We start from the raw sequence: 21,244 nt of genomic DNA on the forward strand, positions 1-21,244 counted from the left end.
GGCACAAGAAGCTATCCCATTTAAACTTCAAGACAATGAATGAGCTAGTAAAGAAAGAACTGGTTAGAGGCATTCCTCTAGTGGAGTTTTCTAAGGATGGACCGTGTGATGCCTGCCAAAAAGGGAAGCAGATTAAAGCATCATTCAGGAAGAAACTTGATTCAACAATTGAAGAGCCTTTGCAACTGCTTCACATGGATCTGTTTGGAACAATCAATGTGTTGTCCATCTCAAGAAAAATATTTTTCCTAGTAATTGTAGATGATTTCTCAAAGTTCTCTTGGACATATTTCCTAAAGTCTAAAGATGAGGCTAGTGAAATCATCATCAATCACATAAGGCAAGTCAATAATCATCCTGATTTCAAGGTTAGAAGAATCAGGAGTGACAATGGAACTGAGTTCAAGAATTCTGTCATTAGAGCATTTTGTGAGGAAAATGGGATTCTGCATGAGTTTTCAGCAGCAAGGACTCCACAACAGAATGGAGTAGTGGAAAGGAAGAACAGATCACTTATTGAAGCTGCAAGGACAATGCTTGAAGAATCTAAACTGCCAACCTATTTCTGGGCTGAAGCTGTAAATACTGCATGCTACACTCTATAATATTTCTCTGGTTAATCAAGCAAGATGCATGACACCCTATCAATTGTTCAAGAACAAGAAGCCAACTCTAAATTTTCTTCATGTCTTTGGATGCAAATGCTATATTCTGAGAAATCAAACTGATCAAAATGGGAAGTTTGATGCTAAAGCAGATGAAGGATTTTTTGTTGGATATGTTGTTGGTAAAGCATACATAGTCTACAATCTAAGAACCAACATTGTTGTGGAATCAATACATGTTGTGTTTGATGATAAAAAGATTGAAGGACTGAAAGATGGAGATTACCATGAGAGCCTCAAATTCGACAATGTGGAGATGGTTAGTGATGACAGTGATGACGAAAGTGATCAAGAAACAGTGTCTAAGGATAATGCAGATAAATCTACTACCAATGAAGCACAAAAATCAATATCTGTCGAGTTGCATAATGCTTCATCCGTCGAGAGGAAATCTGCGTTATCCGTCGAGAGATAACCAGCTTCATCCATCGGTACTCAAAATTCACCATCCGTCGGCTTATCAAAAGGAGCAGGAAGTCAAGATAGATCACCTACAGAAAGTTCCCCTTTCTCAAATCAAAGATCCACAAACTCAGGGGGAGTTCCTAACAATCAAAACTCAATCACACATCAAGACAACAATGAGGTTTCTTCATCAAGAGCTAATCTACCTCAACAAAGAAAATGAACAAAAGATCACCCCTTTGAGCTCATTATTGGTGATGTTTCCTCTAGAGTTCAAACAAGGAGAGCAACTCAAAAAGAATGTCTATACAGTAGCTTTCTTTCCAAGGAAGAGCCAAAGAAGGTAGAAGAAGCTTTGTTGGATCCTGATTGGATTTTAGCTATGCAGGACGAGCTAAACCAATTTGAAAGGAATATTGTACGGAAGCTGGTGCCCAAGCCTAAACGAAAGAATCCAATAGACACCAAATGGGTATTCAGAAACAAGACGGATGAAAATGGCATAGTAATCAGGAACATAGCTAGATTGGTTGCTAAGGGCTATTGTCAACAAGAAGGTATAGATTTTGATGAAACATTTGCTCATGTTGCAAGACTTGAAGCCATCAGAATCTTCTTAGCCTATGCAGCCCATGCCAATTTCAAAGTCTATCAAATGGATGTCAAAAGTGCCTTTCTAAATGGAGATTTGGAGGAAGAAGTCTATGTCAGTCAACCTTCTGGTTTTGAGGATCCAAATTTTCCAGATCATGTCTATTATCTTTTGAAAGCACTTTATGGACTGAAGCAAGCACCTAGAGCCTGGTATGACACTTTATCAAAGTTCCTTTGGGAAAATCATTTCACAAGAGGCACTATAGATAAAACTTTATTTTTCAGAAATGTTAATGGCTCTAGTATACTTGTTCAAATTTATGTAGATGATATTATTTTTGGCTCTACAGATGAGAAATTTTGCAAAAAGTTTGCCAAGCTGATACAAAGTAAGTATGAAATGAGTATGATGGGAGAACTAACTTACTTTCTTGGTTTACAAGTTAAGCAAGTTAGTGATGGAATATTCATTAGTCAAACTATATACATTTTTGATCTTTTAAAGAAGTTTGATCTAGTGGATTGCACATCTGCAAAAACTCTCATGGCCACTGCAACTAAGCTTGAATTAAACACTACTGAAAAATCTGTGGATATTTTAAGTTATAGAGGCATGGTTGGCTCACTTTTGTACTTAACAGCTAGTAGGGAAGATATAATTTTGCTACATGTTTATGTGCTAGATTTCAGGCTGATCGTAGAGAATCTCACTTAATAGCTATTAAGAGAATTTTCAGATATCTCAAGGGAACACCAAAACTTGGCATTTGGTATCCTAGAGATTCTGGTTTTGATCTAACTGGTTATTCAGATGCAGATTATGCAGGTTGTAGAATTGATAGAAAAAGTACAACAGGAACCTGTCAATTTCTAGGAAACAAGCTTGTGTCCTGGTTCAGTAAAAAGCAAAATTCAGTTTCTACTTCTACAGCTGAAGCTGAATATATTGCTGCTGGTAGTTGCTGTGCACAGATATTATGGATGAAAAATCAATTGCTAGACTATGGTTTACAAGTTGAGAGGATTCCTATTTTCTGTGATAACACAAGTGCAATTGCCATCACTGAAAATCCAGTACAACATTCAAGGATAAAGCACATAGATATCAAGTACCACTTCATAAGGGAATATGTAATGAATGGTACTGTAGAATTACATTTTGTTCCAAGTGAGAAGGAGCTTGCAGATATCTTTACCAAGCCACTGGATGAATCCACATTTTCAAGGTTGCTAAGTGAGTTAGGTATGCTTAATTACTCTTAAATCTATATGAGTTAATTTGCAAGTTGAAAAGCAGCCAGAAATTTAATTGATTTTTCAGTCATAGATGAAATTTTGGCTAAGTCAAAATTTACATCTCGACGTATGATCTTTATCCATCGAGTTTGATCATCCGTCTGTATATTATTTGCTAATAAAAATTAATTATTTTTTCAGGAATATTTTATGTCTCGACGGATAACAGTTTATCCTCATCTGTCGAATTGTCTTAATCTCTGCCGTTAATTCCCTGTACATTATCCATCGAGCATACTTACAGTTTGTAAGCATAACACGACGGATAATGGGTGGAATTTTTACAGTTTATTTTTAAACGGCTATTTTAGGCAATTTCTATTGGTTACTTTATTTTACTTTATTATTTTTTTTATCAGTTGCTTTTGAGATAGTATAAAAGCTTATTTCATTTCAATCGCTTTTCTTTTATCATTCTCAATTCAACTGCTCTAATTTCATTCTCTCTCAAAGCACTTACTCTCTTTCTCTTCAAGCTCTTATTCTCTAACAATGGCACATGTTGTAAAGATTATGTCTCAAACTGGGTTCATTTATGAGAAGAACAATATCACTGCACTGGTTAACAAGGGTATTCAGCATTCTGGTGATTATCACAAGATGATGGACTTTGTGAAGAATTGGAAGCTCAATTACGCCATGCTGGAATCACCCACAATCTTCTGTAAAGTTGTTGAAGAGATGTGGACCACTGCTACCTACAACCCTACAGATAAGACCATCACACTCACCATTAAAGGTAAAGAATTCTGTATCAATAGTGATGTGATAAAAGCATGTTTTAAAATTCCTGATGATAATGTGACCTCACCACATACTGACACTGATATAATCAATATGCTTAATTCCATGAACTATGCACTTCCTACTTCTAAACTGAGTGACATTAGGAGAATGGGTCTTAGGAAAGAATGGAGTTTCATGTGTGATGTAGTTACAAAGGTTTTCTCAGGAAAGATCAGTAATTTTGATTCAGTGAATATTTCCATGCTTAACATGCTCTACATGCTAGTTACAGATAAGTATTTTAATTTTAGTGACATTGTCTTGTTTGAGTTAGGTTTTAAATTAGGAGAGTTAAATAAAAGAGGTAAGAATGTGTATTATGCTAGATTTCTTATGATGTTAGCTAACCACCTTTGTGAAGAGATTGTGCTTGAGAACCCTAACAACAAATTAGATTGTTGGGTTCAAGAGAGAAGGCTCATTGCAGATTTGAACAGGGACAATCATCACAAGGATGTGCCAATGTTCTACTTTCCTGTAATGCAAGCACCTCAGGTAAGTGAGGTAAGTTCACCTATCCCTACAACTTTTCCAACCTCAACAATTTCTTTGAGTTCAAGTGTGGCTGTGGCAACTGTGTCAATGACCAAACAGTTTCCTACCCAAGCTACCAAACCTATAATTATTTCAAAATCCAAATCAAAGAAAGCCCCATCTGGTATCTCCCAAAAGATGCCACTTGAAAAATCCACTAAATCCAAAGAGGGGAGTGTGAAGGAGGGAAAGTTAGGTGAGGGAAGGGGTGAACATTAAAGAAACCCCAAGAAACTCAGCCTAGCCACACTGCAGTTTCCCAACAAACTGCAGTGCTTAAAAAGGACAAAAGCTCATTTCTAGCTGCATCCTCCCAAAAGGATGTAGCTATTGAACAAAGCTCTCAACCAAGAGCACATGCCAAGAAGGTTAGGGACACAAGCTCACCCCAAACTTATGTCAGAAAGAAGAAGTCTAAAACCCTTGGGGATGCACAGAGTACACACACTGTGCAAACTGGTGCTAAAGACACAGTCATTGCACCTTCACAAATTCAGTTTGATGTGGCTCCAATAAATGTGGAGTCACAGCCAAAATCTCTAGTTATAGAAGCACCTCAAACACCCAACTCACCAACAAATTCTCTGGATGTGGATATGATAAACACATCAATTCCTGATTCCCCTTCTTTAACTCTGTTGGGGAAGCCAAAATCTAGTACAAGTGAGCATCATCTTTTAGATGATTTGTTGGCTCACTTGCCAATTCTTTCAGGAACTGTTGTATCATCTGTGCCCAAAATATCTTCAATCAGCACAGAGTCAACAATAGTTTCTATTCCCAGCTCATTCATTTCTACTCTCTCGACGGATATTACTCATCCATCGAGTAGTGATTGTATCCCGACGGATAAGTTTGACAACAGTTATCCGTCGGATAGCAAAACCACTCACTCGATGGATATCACTCATCCGTCGAGCATCTCTGCACAGCTTCAAACTTCATTTATTTCAAGTGCAGAAGATTTAGTGGTTGTACAGTCACTCTTAGGATTGAGAGAGAAGAGTGTTTTGAGTGAGAGTATGGGTTGCTCCCAGGAAAAAGGAGAGGAAATGAGTGAAACTCTGCAATCCATTTCTTCAGGATTGGCAAAAAAGAGTGAGAGGAGTCCCACCTTAGTAGGTGAAGGTGAGGGTGGGGAGCTAGGGTGAGACCCTGATACAACAAAAGAGAGAAAACGAGAGAAATGCAGGTACTGGAGCAATAAGGATGGATGTCTTTGCTAGTGAGTCAATGAATATCCAGGATGCAGATAGGGAAGGACTATCTCAGCATCCTAAAGCTGTTATAGATTCCACTTCCCTTGATGCTGAGGCATTTACTCACCCTTTTCCAGCTTATCAATTTCTAGCTGAACAGGGCAATGACAATGCAGAAAGGATGCTGAATTTGGTGCATACCACACAGTCCATGATGAGAGCTAAGGATGCCATCACATCTTTACCTTCTACAGCTGGTGATGTGGACTATGAGACTGGTGGTTCAGCTGATTTCTTTGGTGATAGGAGTGGGGATAGTGAAGATGAAGAAATGGACATAGGGGGAGAAGTAGGCTCAAGTTCAAGATCAGGTATGCCATCATGGGCATTCTCAAAGCACTATGATGAGCCTTACTTCAAGATAACACTGATCCAGTTAATCAATCAGACAAATATTGCTCTTCAAACCACTACCAATGCCAGCACCAAGAAGCTCCTTCAGGCACATCTAGCCTCCCTGCAACTTCAATAAATCCAGGGCTTCCAGTATGCTAGGGATGTAAACACCATGAAGGGTGATATTGAGGAGATGAAGAAGGCCCTTTCAGACAGAATATATTCTAAAATTCCAGAAGTAACAATGCTTGACATCAAGAGGCAATTAAGGAAAAATTATGATCTGTCAACCAAGATAGATGCCTTGGACACAAGAATGTCAGCCATGGAAGCATCTTTAACTGCCATTCATCTTCATCAAGCCCAACAGACAGATCTACTCCAAAAACTAGTGGTTGCTCAAACCCCCTCCTCTACTCAACTTGATGATAACAAAAAGGGGGAGAAAGGACCAAGTGAGGGGGAGAGGCTTCAAATTTAAATCAGCAAAGTAATTGTGCCTTCAATTTCTATCTCAAAGCCATCAGTTACAGATAGTATAGATCTGATCAATGCAGCAGCAACCAACATAAGAGCAGCTGGTAAGGAGAAGTTGAGTTTAGTCAATTGGGAGAAGATTGATGAGGAAATACAGAAGAAGTTTGAACTTGTCAAGGAGCCAGTTAAGTCAGCCATCCATCACTCTCAAGTCACGCAAATTAGTGTGAATGAGATGAGCATGAATTATCTGGAAAAAGGACAACTTTCCTGCATCAAATCTCCAAAGGCTGAAACAATTCTGAAACCAAGGGTAAATTATTCAAAATAATCATTGAAGAACCCTTTGGATACTGTGTATGAGACACCTAAGCCTGATGCGAAGAAACTTTTGTCAAGATCAATTGTTTTCTACAAAGATTTAGCTGATTCAGCTTCAAAAAGAAGAATTGCTAAAATTTTCAGGAATGGGAAAGAAATTTGTGTGGTGGCCGGACATCCTCAATTTGCTCAAGCAAAGAGAGAAGAAAAGGCTAGATTGAAGCAGGAAAAGAAGCAAGCTGCTCTGGATGCTAAAAAGACTAAACAAAAGAAAGAGCAAATTGCTATCTTAGCCAAGCTACATGCTGTAAATTCATCACAACAAATTCCTGTTCAGTCATCTGAAATTACTGAATCAAAGAAGCAAGTTGAACAACAGAAGAAATCTCCAAGAATCAAGGAATTGGCTAAAAGAACTAAAAGGAAACTGGACACTGTTGACAAGGAATTGGAAGATCAATTTCCTGAGGAATCCACACCATCTACAACTCAAGCATCAAAGCCCTCTGTGGTATTTGAAGATATCAGGGTGGTGGATCCCTACAGGAATATTCATGGTGAACCTATTGTGCCCAAGGTTGAGCCAATAGAATGGGAGAACATACCAATTCCTGATTTCAATCTACCAATTCTTAGCAAGCCAAGAAGAACAAAGTCAAGAGCAGTCAAGAAAGTGAAGCTGTCACCTCTCAAATCCAAATCTGTAGTCAAAGCTCAGTCCAAAGTCAATAGGGGAGATTACATGTACTTGTGTTACATCAAGGAATTTTCTGATCTAAACCTCTATCTAGGTGAACTAGATGAAGTGAGAGGAATTGATGCATACAAAAACCTACCTGAAAGGTTAGTGTTCAAGTACAAAAGAGGGAAGGAGATTCAGTGGCCACTTCATAGGATCCTTCAAGAAAGCTAAGTTGTACTGATTAAAGTTTATTCATCCTTCAAGAAGAACTTTGGGTTCAACATTACTGCAAGAAGATTGGTACTGAAGAAGATTGAAGAGCTAAGGAGTGTTAGAGCTAAAGATGCACTTCCAAAGACTCTAATTATCCCTTACATAGGGAGAAGAGTGCATCTAAGGCCCTACTCGCTGATGGAGTTCATGGATGACAAATGTGTGAGAAGATTTTTCAGATTAGAAGACCAATTGAGCATCTCTAGCAATGAGACTCTTTTGGAAATGCAAGGAAAGCTAAATCTCTCAGAATCTGATGAACTGGAATTCCACAGGCAGCTCCAAAATCAGATTGAAGAAAACAACAGAAATCTTGGAAAGAGATCCAGACCTTCAAGGAACTAGATAAATCTGCTCAGGCTAGATGAGCATCTTGAAAATGACTGTGAGCGAAACTTTGTACATTTTGTTATTTGAAGCACTTTTCAGTAATATCTACTTTCTTTTTAAAGTTGTATTTTAGGGTGTTTTGTTATCATCAAGTATCTCTTAATTTATGACTACAATTCCAGTAGACATAAATTGGGGGAGATTGTTGTGTATATGTTGTGTACTTGATGATTTCATGAACAAAACACCTTGGTAGATTTTACTTAGTAAAATTATGTAGCACTCGATGGATAAGATTTATAGTCCCGACGGATGACACATTATAGTCCCGACGGATGATAACTTATTATCCATCGAGTGAGTAGCTTATGTAACAATAAGTCTGTAGCACATTTCTGCATACACCATTGTATAGATTCTGTAAGTAGTATTCAAGTCATGTTGACTTTAACTAGATATGCAGAATAAGTTGATTAATTGTACATAGATGATGTCTTGTAATTCTGCATAAATGAAATGAAGTCAAGTGCCAGATTGCTACCCGACGGATAAACTACAATGAAGTCGATGGATGATCAACTAGACAACCCGATGGATGATCAATGACTCGACAGATGATCATGAACCCGACGGATAAAGAATTTAAATATCTGTTGACAGTGACAACACAGTCATATGCGTCGAGTGGATGCAAATGGAATGTGGTAGCCAATTCAACTGGGTTTTCGAGAATAAAGAAGTATTGCCATTTCCATGCTATTATGAATATATTCAAAGATGCTGGAATAGAGTAATGAAGTAGCATTGTAATAGACTAGATAGTTTTTATTTTATTATCCTGTCTCATTACTTTGTAATCTTGGTGATATATAAACCAAGAAGTAGCAACTAAGAAACTATCGATCTAAGCAGCAAAGCAGAGAAACATTTGTAAGCAGAATTCTTAGCATTTCTCTGTAGTCTTAGTTGTTCAATTGTTGTAAGCAGCTGTGAGCATTTTGCACACTGGGTTCTCTCGATATATAATATATATCTCTGGTGGAATAATTCAAATCCACCAGAAAGTTTTTAAAGACTCTTGTTTTTAATTACTTGTGATTTGATTCATTTAAATTTGTTTCCGCATTGAGCTAATCAATTCACTTATATATATATGTTTGATATTGATCAATTTTATTTCAAGAAAAAGTTTCAAGAATTCCATTCAACCCCCCTTCTGTAATTCTTGTCAAATTGTTAAGGGACTAACACTCAGGCTCAGAGTACTCAGAAGGGTCTTTTGGAGCATAATGAGCTGGAATGACCATATCAGCATCTGTTGATTCTTCAACTCTAACCATAGAAGTGAAGGACCCATTTTTGAGAATCTGAATATAGAGTGGATTGGCCATCCTGATAAATAACAATATTTTCTTTTTCCAAAGAGTGTAGTTAGCTTTGTCAAAGGTAGGAATTTTCATGCTACTAATCTTCTGTGTGTATTCATTCTTCCAAGATCTTGAATCTGTTTACTTTTAGATTTTGCTCTAATACCACTTGTTAGGAAATGAATAACACACAGAGGGGGGGGGAATGTATTTTACTGTTTTATGCTCTTCTTGAACTTTTTATGGTTGAACAAAGTAAATTAAATCTTGTAGTGAAATGTGTTACTTGCTGAAATTAAACATGCAATAATAAAGAACACAGATCTTTCAAAACTCACTTAATTTTATATTAAAATTAATACTGTTTTGCTACAAAATTTCTAGGCTCTTTATTGATAAGAGCTTAGTTTCTTCTTGAGAGTGTTACAAGATTTTCTATCTAAATTGTTATATCTAAACAAAGTACCAGTGTTAACTTTATAACTCAGTTAACTTCTGGTTTACACAGTGTATAATAAGACATACTTTTTACTTTAGTAAACTGTCACTTATCATTTCCATTTTAGGAAAAGTATAACTTCCAGTTCTGGCTTAGCATATCTTTGCACACTGTGTTAACTTTAATCTTCCTTTGTCAGTTAATCTTCACCATTGATCTTGCACACTCTTCAAGCTGCTTTTTGTAATCTTGTCAATGCAGCTGGTTGGATTGTTTGTTGATTGTTAATTTTGGATATTGAACTGATCTGCAATTCTGTACTTTGAGATTTTACCTCGAGATCTCCATTTTGGTCTATAGAGAACTTGACATCTCGATAAGTATAATATCTAATCGAGATCTCTAGTGCTCTATAGTTAATTCGACTTGTAGAGGTCTCTCAGTTCTCTATAAGAGAATTTGGCTTGTCGAGATCTCTAGTCTTCATATCTTCACTTTGACTTATCGATATCTCTGAGTTCTCTAGTGACTTGTTAACTTGTCGATAACTCAGAGTTCTCTAGTCAAATTTGACTTGTCGATATCTCAGAGTTATCTAGTAGAATTTGACTTATCGATAACTCTGAGTTCTCTAGTAGAATTTGACTTATCGATAACTCAGAGTTCTCTAATGAATATTGACTTGTCGATAACTCTGAGTTCTCAAGTGAAGAAATGACTTGTTGATATCTCCAATCTTCATGTCTTCAATTTGACTTGTCGATATCTCTAAGTTCTCTAGCAGCTTTCATGAGTTCTCTATAAGTCATTCTGGAGTTCACGAATGATTTTACTATAACACTAAATCTGTGACTTGTAGAGATCTTAACTTAGAATATTTTTTCTAAAACAGATTTATTCAACTCCAAACTTCTTCATAATTCTTCCGAGGCATGATCTTCTTGATCTTCTTCCATATAGAATTCTTAGGCTTGACACTGTTTATAGAAAAAGACTTCAGTCTGCTCCTTTGATATTTTTACAGATTTTAAATGTTACAAGTACAAAATACAAATTAAGATAACAATACAACTTACTTAGGGTTGTCAAATTGACTTAGTCTTGTTAAAGTACAGGCATGTCTTGCACAACAAGGTTGACGTTGCTAAGAACTTAAGAAAGGCAGATGAAGCTAAGAAAGTGCAGGCTGAGGCTGCAAAGGCACACTCACACAGGAATAAGCAAAATATGAGGAAAAAACCAACACATGTATGAACTTCTCATTTGAACACCAAATATGTTTAGTATTTTCAAACACAATTGAGATATATATATATTTATTTATTTATTTTAAATTTTCAGTTTGTAGCTGCTCAATCTTCCACAGTGGTAGGAAAAACAAAAAAAGGTAGGGCAACTAAAATTACAAGTCAACAGTTTGCAGCAACAAACTCAAGTCATCAGCCACCTATAAATGACAATGAGGCTGCCCAGGCTCTTTCAACTCAAGAATTAATGAGAGAAATAGCTCAAAAAAAAGAGGGGAAGGCCTCAAAAGGCATTAAACACACAAGTACGGACAAGGAAAAGGCCTGCTGGTGTAGGAGTTTTGATGGGAGATGATGGACACACATACTTGTCCTCATCAAAGTCCAGAATTAGGGTGACAGATTCACAGCAAATCACCACTACTAAAGCTGCAGAAGAGGTACCAAGTCAGAGTTTAAGTCAACATGTGCCAACTAAATCTCCATTGAAAAAGAGTGGCAAAACAATTTTCCCAAAAAGTGAATTGAGAAAGTTGTTTTTCAGGAGTTTCAAGAATTATCAGTAGTCTATTGTCTTTTATCTTGAACTATTTTTTTTCATGTTTTGAATGATCTTAAATGTGCTAAATAATTTGTGTTATAAAGTAATTTCTTTGAACACTTTATATGAAGCGTTATCTGTTTATCGTTCAACCAATGTTTGTGTGTTATTAGTCCAGTACTTACATTTTATTACTCAAGAGAAACCATTCTAATTACGTCTTTCAAGTTATGCCAATATATGAGCATTCAAATTACACTAAATAAGCATTCAAATTATAAAAAAAAACAAGAATTGTAGGAACAAATCAACTAAGTAACTTTATCCACGTAGGCGACTCAGGTTACATCCACATCAACAAATTTGTCCACATAGGCGGTCAACTTTAATTGCAGGAAATCAAACATAACGGAATGGTTAAAATCAAATATAAACGTAACGTTGGTGTCTAAAAAAATAAAACAATTAGTTCAGTGGTAGGTTTCTAAAAGTATATATAATTGAGTGATAAAAAAATTCATTTTCCCTTTTCAAATAGGTAGTTTTTTTGAAATTTTTATTTTAAAAATGTATCTTTGAAAACCCCGTATTTTTAATTAATTTGAAATTTTAGTGATTAATATTAATATTTAAATTCCAATTTCACCCCTCTAAATATAAAAAAATTTAACATAAAATTGTTAAAGTGTGCATGACATGTATAAGATTTAGAAAGTTAAGTGTGGTGAAGTGTTTTTAACAAAGTCCTAATATAAATGTGGTTTTGGATGATAGCTGAAGAGGCAAAATGCAATTACGAAAATAAAATAAAAACAAACAAAACCATACTCACCGCTGATACAAACAGAGACACGGATTGTGGAAAACAATTAGTAGCTCGGGAAATGAACTGTTATTCTTACTCCCATTGTGCCATGATGAATGCTGACTACCTAAAAACATTGACGTAACTAAATCCATAAACAATTACGTACCAAAACCAACTATTTAAAGTCTAGTATTTGGTGCAATTAGTCTTCTTGAACGACAAGGTCTTGTCATTCAAATTATATCCCACCAAAAAATTCATCTGCTGCAAATTCCCGAATATAGCTTTGCTAGCACCCGGTGCTATAGACAAGCAAGACTTACCATTGTGCATTTTTAGCACAGTGTTTAGTGCATCCAACTCCCAATCAGCTCCCGTAAAATGGAACGTAATTCTTGGCACCTTTTCTTCAACATTTTCCTCTATCTTGTAGCAAAGCCTCAAAACTTCTTCTCTCTCGACTGGAGTTAAGGGTATAATTCTCTTGAGTTCATCTTCAATCTTCTGGTAGAATTGTCTTGGAAGATATGTTGCGATAGACGCGGTATCAACAATGATATTACCGGTACTGCCATCAGCATTGTTTGCGTTAGCCTTTGTCTCGAATTTCAGATTTGTATCTCCAATGCTGACACTCTCGAGGTTTAGATAGTAAAATGTGTCTTGATCTTTAGTATATAGTGGAGTCTTTTGGACTCTGGATCCTGACACAAGTGCATCTTTTCCCAAACTGATTTTGCTGGACACGTTTCTTAATTTTAATGGCACCATACAATACGAAAATTTGCCTTTGATAGTATCACTTACTTGATTAAAGATTGACAGATCACCGTTCCCTAGACCTACAACGCCATTAGTCAAATCGTTGAATCTCCCACGGTTTAGGTGTCCACAACCAAAAGAAAATTTTGGGAGAATGACCGGCTTCCCCGAGGTTGATTCGAATACGAATGAATCCAAGGAAAGATCACCAATACTATGTGAGAGATGATCTCCGTTAAACACCTCATACTTGCAAAAGTTTTTATGATCGCATAATGGTGGCTGCAAAGTTTGACAAGCTTTTGATTGGCAGGGTTGTTTTCTGTATGTGGAAGATTTTTTGGGATGGAATAAAGGAGCGCGTTGCTTGGAACATTCAGTGCATGGCTTGCATTGTACCCATGTCAGATCACTTCCAGTGTCAACAGCCACTAGGAAGTCTAGAGGGGGAGTGCCAACAGAGATTTTCATGAGGTACTCTCCACCTTCCGGTGTCAACGGAGATCGTATTGTTGGCAGACGTGAAGCAAGCGTTGGTGTAAAGATATCAGATGATCGAATCATTGAGCGGAGAAGTGAGTTTCTAATATTGTCATAGTGAGTGCTTGATGCATTATAATACGGAGAAAGCTGAGAATCACGATGAATCAAATTGATGCTAAAACCAGAAGAACGTGGTCGTATAGGAGAAGTAAGAAAGCTTAGACTGATCATGAAGCAGAGTAGAAGACATGGAATCAGTTCCATTATTCGAGTTTTGCATAATAGAATCATGTCCAGAAGAGCACAATTTAAAAAGTGCAGAGTATTGAAATAATAGAATTGAATCATGGACTACTGTCATGCTAGTCAGGGCAAAGAGTATGACATTTAGCAATTCATGTTATATTTGGAAAGGTGTTCTAAATCATCCTAATCCCATTTTTAACAAATTATATGCATCATTCACACATATAGGCTCATAACTTTTAATTGATTCAATTTAACATTAAAGCAGAATAAGAGATCTGAGCTGGTGTTGGGTCCAATTATTAAGAATGTGTATCATCTAATATTCTTGGTAATTTCATATTTTTGCTTTGGAGATCTAAGTTGTGTTGGGTCCAATTGTTAAGAATGCGTATCATCTAATATTCTTGATAATTTCACATTTTATTCCTTTGAAGAAAGTAAATGTAATATTTGTGATGATACAAGTCATGTACAGGGGATAAGTTTGTGTAGAAGGATAGATATGTGATAATGTAATATGTAATGTTAAGATGTATATGAATATGCTGCTGATAGTTTAATGGTTAGACTCTAGTGACATGTTTTTTTGTAGAATTATGTAGTATATAGACAACATTGATGCAACGTCCATTATCTAATTGCTAACTTTATGAAATGCATGTTGGCCAACGATCATTATATATTTTGACTTTTGCAGTCTGCAATTTTTGTTAGAACATGATGAATGCTTATATTATGTATATGGAACACGAGGATATATAACTGCAGTCACGATGATAATATCGCGAAACCAGCTATAACATTGTGGTCTGCAATCAGTTTTCTTAAACGACAAAGGTCTTGACATCCAAATCGTATTCAACCAAATAGTTCAGCTGCTGCACATTTCTGGAACTGCCCCAATGGCCGGTCCCATTTAAAGGCAAAGCACGCCATCTTCCATATCTAACATGGTGTTTAACACACCCCTTATCCAATTACAAACGCAGCGCTTCCAAAATTGACTTTGTAGGACACATTTGAGCTTAGAGGCACCATCCAATACCAAAATTTGTCATTAGTAGTATCACTTAACTAATTAACTTAATTCGAAGAATATTCCACGGTACAAGTGTCTACTGTCTACAACCAAAAGAAACATTGGGGAATACGAATCGGTTGCCTGGGTATGATTCGAATATAAAAATATTCCATGGAAAGATGGATGTAAAATAGAAGATTTTTCAGAGTCAAATAAAGGAGAGTCTTGATTGTAATATTCAATGCATGGCTTGCGCTGTGTCAAATGACTGCCTGTATCAGCCATCTATCCATGTCAAATGACTGCCTTTATCAGCCACTGCTAGGAATTCTAGAGGAAGCGTTCCGACAAAGATTTTCATGAAGTAATCTCCGGTGACTGCTGTCAGAGAAGATTGTATTGTTGGTGGAGATGATCTTGTCATTGAGTGTCAAAATTTTGGTGTAATGTTACACAAAGGAAGTTTGAAGATTGAGGTTTTATAGTCTGTTCACTCTTTTTTCTTTTTAACATTTCAAAAATAAATAGGATGATGAATAGTGAAGGTTTAAACCAAATGTAGAGTCTAAACCCTGCACCATACATGTTGATAACATATTTGATAACAATAACATCAAGAAACCAGGTGAATACATACATCTTTAGAGTTTGGTGCAATCAGTTTTCTTAAATGACAAGGTCTTGCCTTCCAAATCATATCCAACCAGATAACTCGTTTGCTGCACATTCCCAAAAATTGTTGAACCGCCTGGTGCTATGGCAAAGCAGAGCTTACCATCTCTCATTTCTAACATGGTGTTTGATACACCTAACTCCAGTTTAGCTCCCGGAAACTGAAAAGTAATAGTTGGTACCTGTTCTACAAAACCCTCCTCATTCTTGTAGCACAGCGTTAATTCTTCTTCTCCTTCTACTGGTGTTGAAGATATACTTTTCTTGAATTCATCTTCAACCAGCTGGTAAAATTCACTGGGTAAAAATGTTAATGTGGTACCCGAATCAATAATAATATTACCATCCTTGTTATTCACATTGTGCATGTATGACTCGCTCTCAAATTTGATATTTGCTTCTCCAATGCTAACACTCTCAAGGTAGAGATAGTAAGATAAGTCTTGATCTTTTGTAAAGAACGGAGTCGTTTGAACGCCAGATCCTGACACAATCGCATCGCTTCCAAAACTGATTTTGCTAGTCACGTTTAATTTAAAAGGAACCATACAATACGAAAGTTTGCCATTGATAGTATTTCTTAACTGATTAACAATTGACAGATCACTATTCCCCAGGCCTACAATGCCGTCAGTGGAATTGTCGAAATTCCCACCAGCTGTGTCCCCGCAACCAAAAGAAATTTTGGGGACAACAACTGGTTTGCCAGAGCTTGTTTCGAATGTAAATGACTCCAAGGAAATATCACCCGTACTAAATGATCCATCTTCGTACGTAACTTGATAGTTGCAAAAGTTATTATCACAAGAAAAACGTGGCTTTTGACAAACTTTTGATTGGCACGGTTGAATTTTGTAAGTGGAGGATTTTTTGGGATCGAACAAAGGAGCGCTTTGTTGGTAACATTCAGTGCATGGCTTGCAATTTATCCATGTCAGATCACTGCCTGTATCAGCAACTGCTAGGAAGTCTTGAGGTGGCGTTCCGACAGAGATTTTCATGAGGTAATCTCCAAATCCTGGTGTTAATGGAGATTGTATTGTTGGTGGAGATGAAGCAAGCTTTGGTGCAAAGATATGAAATGATCTAATCATTGAGCGGCGAATGGAGTTGCGGATAATTTCAGAGTAAGACATTGATGAATTATAATATGGGGAAAGTGGAGAATCGCGGTGAATCAAGTTGATGCTAAAACCAGAACAAGTTGAATGTATAGGAGAAGCAAGCAAGCTAAGACTGATTATGAAGCAGAGGAAAAGAGTTGGAATCATATCCATTGTTTAAGTTTTGCAACTGGAGAAAGGTGATGAATGTTGGGTGTTCAGAAGTACACAATTTATATGGGAGGATATGTGCAAATCATGCAAAAAGAGTAAATCATTTACATTTAAAAACGTTGTTTGAAAATTTTGAAAACTTTCGGATTGCTAATATTAAGGTAAGTAATTTATGTTGCCGCGTAGTATTTATACATGTGTTTTATATGTTATATTATCTGTTCAGAAAAGTGGATTATGTTTATTGAAAATAATATATTATTGAGGAGTGATTATTTAAGAAAAAAGTTTCACAGATTCCAGGTCTTAATTGCAGTTAGTATATGAGAGTAATAGTTTTTCATCGAAGTCTTTTGATGCGTTGTGTTGCAATAATCTTGTAGAAAGAAGATCGAGGAACTCCGTAAGCAGCGTTCTCAGCGCATTGAAGGTTCATCAGAAACTCAACTAGTTGATGAAGATCTTGACGCTGTTGGGGGTCAGATGAGAGGAACCAGATTTATGGCATGGGTTCGTCACAAAGTACATTATGTCCAGAAGTAGTCGCAATACTGCAACATCTCGTTACAGTAGCTCGGACTTTGAAAATTAAAATTATCATTAGATGCAGGTTGGACTCCAGGAAATGAGGACCCGGGTAACTGAATTGCAGGAGATGAGAAACCAGTTGAGATTGATGAAGAGCCAACTTGAAATGGTTTTGAATAGTCACAAAGTGTCCATTCTCGTAGTGAATTTTGCAATTAGAATTACCATCCCGGCTATTAATCTGGTTCATGTTCCTAACATTGTTGACAGTATTATTATTACCTTCTCCAACAATGCCAAGTTTGTGTCGAGTTCCTGGGGATTATGATCCCTTTTCCACTGATGACTTGACAGCATCTACACACCTCCTTCTCCGGCCTGCAGGTTATGTTTGTTGATTTCGGACATGTCACTGGCAACTGGCATCAAACAAACCAAATAGTTTAATTCTGAGAGTGGATAAATGATAGTGGTACAGGTATGACATGTAAAATAGCAATAAGCTGAGATAGCTTAATTGTTAATTATCCTCGACATCATGAATTTTATTATGATAGGATTGTTGTAGTTTCTTTGCCACCGAATGAAAAGGCATCTAATTAAACAATTGTCAGATTAGAAAATCCATATGTAGTGATTACTAATTCTAAATTGCTCCTTTATCACAGTTATTATGGTAGGCATCATTCTAGCACAATGAGATCCAGTTTCTTGATCAAATTACTATTCCATGAATTACTAACTAATGCTGCATGGGAGAATCGAGAGGATTGATCAATTTATGCTTCATATATAGTCATGCAGCACTCTCCTTGTGGTCAGCCATTGCAATTTGGTTATTTTGTTTCTATCGATTTATCAGGTTACTTGGAGAGGTTTTATATTCTACACCAGCTAATCAGGATTTACCTGTTAATGGCTTCATCTATGAAGTCAGAAACTTTGAAAGATGAAGTTTGTATATTCAGAAGTATTTTAATTTCTGTTGTGTTGCAATAATAGCATTCAGCAAATAATATCTGAACTTTGCAGGCTGCAATTGTTCATAGAACCAACTTTTTAACGGAAAGTATTTAAGAAACGGATAGTGTAGCTAGAGTATTATAGTTTAATTCATATTTCATCCTATCATTAGGACCTCTTCTTGATGAATGCTTCACAGAACATTAACATAACTTATTTCAATACAATTAGAATCAGGCAACCAACTTAAATTTCTCTAGTGTTTGCTGCAATCGGTTTTCTTGAACGATACAGTCTTGCCAACCAAATCATATCCAACCAAATAATTCATCTGGTGCAAATTCCCAAAAACTGCTTCGACAGTTGGCACCGTGGAAAAGCAAAGCTTACCATCTCCCATATCTAACATGGTGTTTAATACACCCAACTCCCAATCAGCTCCCGTAAAATGAAAAGTAATTTTTGGCACCTTTCTTTCAAAGCCCTCATGTTTCTTGTAGCATAGGCTAAAATCTGGTTCTGCTTCAACTGGTGTTGAAGATATACGTCTCTTGAATTCATCTTCAATCTTTAGGTAGAAGTCACTGGGTAATAATGTTAATGTTGTCCCCGAATCAATAATAATATTACCAGCTTTGTCATTAGCATTGGTCCGGTATGTTTCTGTCACGAATTTGATTTTTGTATCTCCAATACTAACACTCTCAAGATTGAGAGTGTAAAATAAGCTGTATTCACCTTCTTTAGTAAAGAACGGGGTCGTTTGGACGTCTGATCCCGACACAATGGCATGGCTTCCGAAACTGATTTTGCTAGACACGTTTAATTCTAAAGGAACCATACAGTACGAAAATTTGCCATTGGTAGCGTGACTTAACTGATTAACAATTGACAGATCACTATTCGCCAGGCCTACAATGCCGTCAGTGAATTTGTTGAAAAGCCCTGCGTTTATGTGTCCGCAGCCAAAAGAAACTTTGGGGAGAACAACGGGCTTTCCTGAGGAAGCTCCAAATGTAAATGATTCCAAGGAAATATCACCTGAACTATGTGATCCATCTCCATATGTAACTCCATAGTTGCAAATGTTTTCAGCACCACAGACAAGTGGCTGTTTACAAACTTTTGATTGGCACGGTTGGTTTTTATAAGTGGAGGATTTTTTGGGGTCGAAAAGAGGAGTGATTTGTTTGTAACATTGAATGCATGGCTTGCATTGTATCCATGTGAGATCACTGCCCGTATCAGCAACTGCTAGGAAGTCTTGAGGTGGCGTTCCGACAGAGATTTTCATGAGGTATTCTCCAGGGTATGGTATTAATGGGGACTGTATTGTTGATGGAGATGAAACAGGTTTTTGTGCAAAGATGCGAGAAGATCTAGTGATTGAGCGACGAAGTGAGTTTCGAAGAATGTCATAATAATTGCTTGATGCATTATAATACGGAGAAAGCTGAGAATCACGATGAATTAAGTCGATGGTAAAACCAGATGAAGTTGAATGTATAGGAGAAGCAAGCAAGCTAAGACTGATTATAAAGCAGAGAAAATGAGTTGGAATGATCTGCATTGTGTTATAGTTTTGCAGTTAGAGTTAAGGGTACGGTAAGGTTTAGAGAAAGGTGGTGAATGTTGTGTTGAGGATTACACAATTTATATGGGAGAATAAGTGCAAATCATGCAAAAAAAATAATTAAAAAAAATTGAAAAAGTAATCTGAAATCATGGGTTTGCTGTGTTGCTGAGTAGTATGTGTACTATGTTACAAAAGATGACATTTAACCATTCTTTTATATTTGGAAATATTGTTTGAAAATGTTGAAAACGACAATGAATTCATTTCATATAAAAATTAAAGTAAAAAAGCTAGAAAAGACAGTTTACAATCCAAGCAAGCAACAATATTGGGGCTTTAGGGGCATGTTTTCTAAACCTTCCTACAATTAACTACACGGATGTTCTACAATGGTATGACAGATGAAATTAAACTAGAAAGTTTGATAATACTTAACAACCATTATTTAAAACTTGTACATAATAAACAATGGACTAATCTAAGAACTTTAATTCGTTTAAGCTTGAGCAAGTTGATTTAACAAGCTGATGAGACTTGTACATCAAATTTTTAGGTACCACATTTTTAGTGTCATTTTATGCCTCTTTAATTTTTTAAAACTCTAAGTGTATAAAAAATTGTTTTTGATCAGCCATGTCGTGAAAGATAATTTGACAATATTACCCATTAATAAATAATATCAGCTAAATTAATTATAGTAATTTATTTTAAAGTTTTGCACATTTAAAAATGAGAATATTTATAATTTCTTAGTTTAACATTTATTGTTATAATTTTATACCCTCCAAAATTAGCATGTTATTGCGATTTTCATATTTTTAATTTTTAAAATCTTTATAAATTAAAAATATATAGTTCAAATAAAGGACTTTAAAACACCAGTAAATAAATTAGGGCATCCAAAATGCACGAGACAGTCTAACAACACATTAAACTAATTTGATGACACACTATATTAAGAGAATTTTAGTGAATTATATTCTAAATTTTATATGAATTACATAATTTAAATATGAAATATTTATATATATTAAGTATTTATTCGGTTTTTACCGGTTTGGTTAGAACCTTGAGTCGTTTCAATTTTTTGTTTTTCACTTTTGGTTTGGATCGATTAGCTGAATTTCCCGTTAAATTTATTGTTGAGTCTTACTAAGGGATATGTTAAGTGAGAATCATGGTAAATTATATTTCTTCTCGATCCAAAAAACACTAGGGTCATATTTATTTCATGAAATTATAAATTCGGAAATAACTAATTCAATCAAAATTAGTCTTATTGATTAAGTAATCTTATCATATGTTTATTTATTTGGAAGGATTAAGGGTAGGATTATACTATAATTCTTTAAA

The 21,244-nt window shown here is 36.0% G+C and overlaps 3 protein-coding genes across 3 annotated transcripts; all 3 read right to left on the reverse strand.

Moving 5' to 3' along the window:
• Positions 1–12,472: 12,472 nt before the first annotated feature.
• On the reverse strand, positions 12,473–13,869 carry LOC141665474 (aspartic proteinase CDR1-like). The gene has a single exon (XM_074471458.1). It carries the CDS (start codon positions 13,867–13,869, stop codon positions 12,547–12,549), a length of 1,323 nt encoding a protein of 440 aa, XP_074327559.1. The 3' UTR covers positions 12,473–12,546.
• A 1,632-nt stretch (positions 13,870–15,501) lies between these two features.
• On the reverse strand, positions 15,502–16,836 carry LOC141668836 (aspartic proteinase CDR1-like). The gene has a single exon (XM_074475862.1). The coding sequence runs from the start codon at positions 16,822–16,824 to the stop codon at positions 15,517–15,519; it is 1,308 nt and encodes a 435-aa protein (XP_074331963.1). The 5' UTR covers positions 16,825–16,836; the 3' UTR covers positions 15,502–15,516.
• A 1,606-nt stretch (positions 16,837–18,442) lies between these two features.
• Positions 18,443–19,950, reverse strand: LOC141663925 (aspartic proteinase CDR1-like). Its single transcript, XM_074469769.1, has one exon. It carries the CDS (start codon positions 19,883–19,885, stop codon positions 18,572–18,574), a length of 1,314 nt encoding a protein of 437 aa, XP_074325870.1. The 5' UTR covers positions 19,886–19,950; the 3' UTR covers positions 18,443–18,571.
• Positions 19,951–21,244: the final 1,294 nt, after the last annotated feature.

The sequence above is a fragment of the Apium graveolens genome, chromosome 6, assembly GCF_009905375.1.
Source record: "Apium graveolens cultivar Ventura chromosome 6, ASM990537v1, whole genome shotgun sequence".
In the NCBI taxonomy this organism is placed as follows: Eukaryota; Viridiplantae; Streptophyta; class Magnoliopsida; order Apiales; family Apiaceae; genus Apium; species Apium graveolens.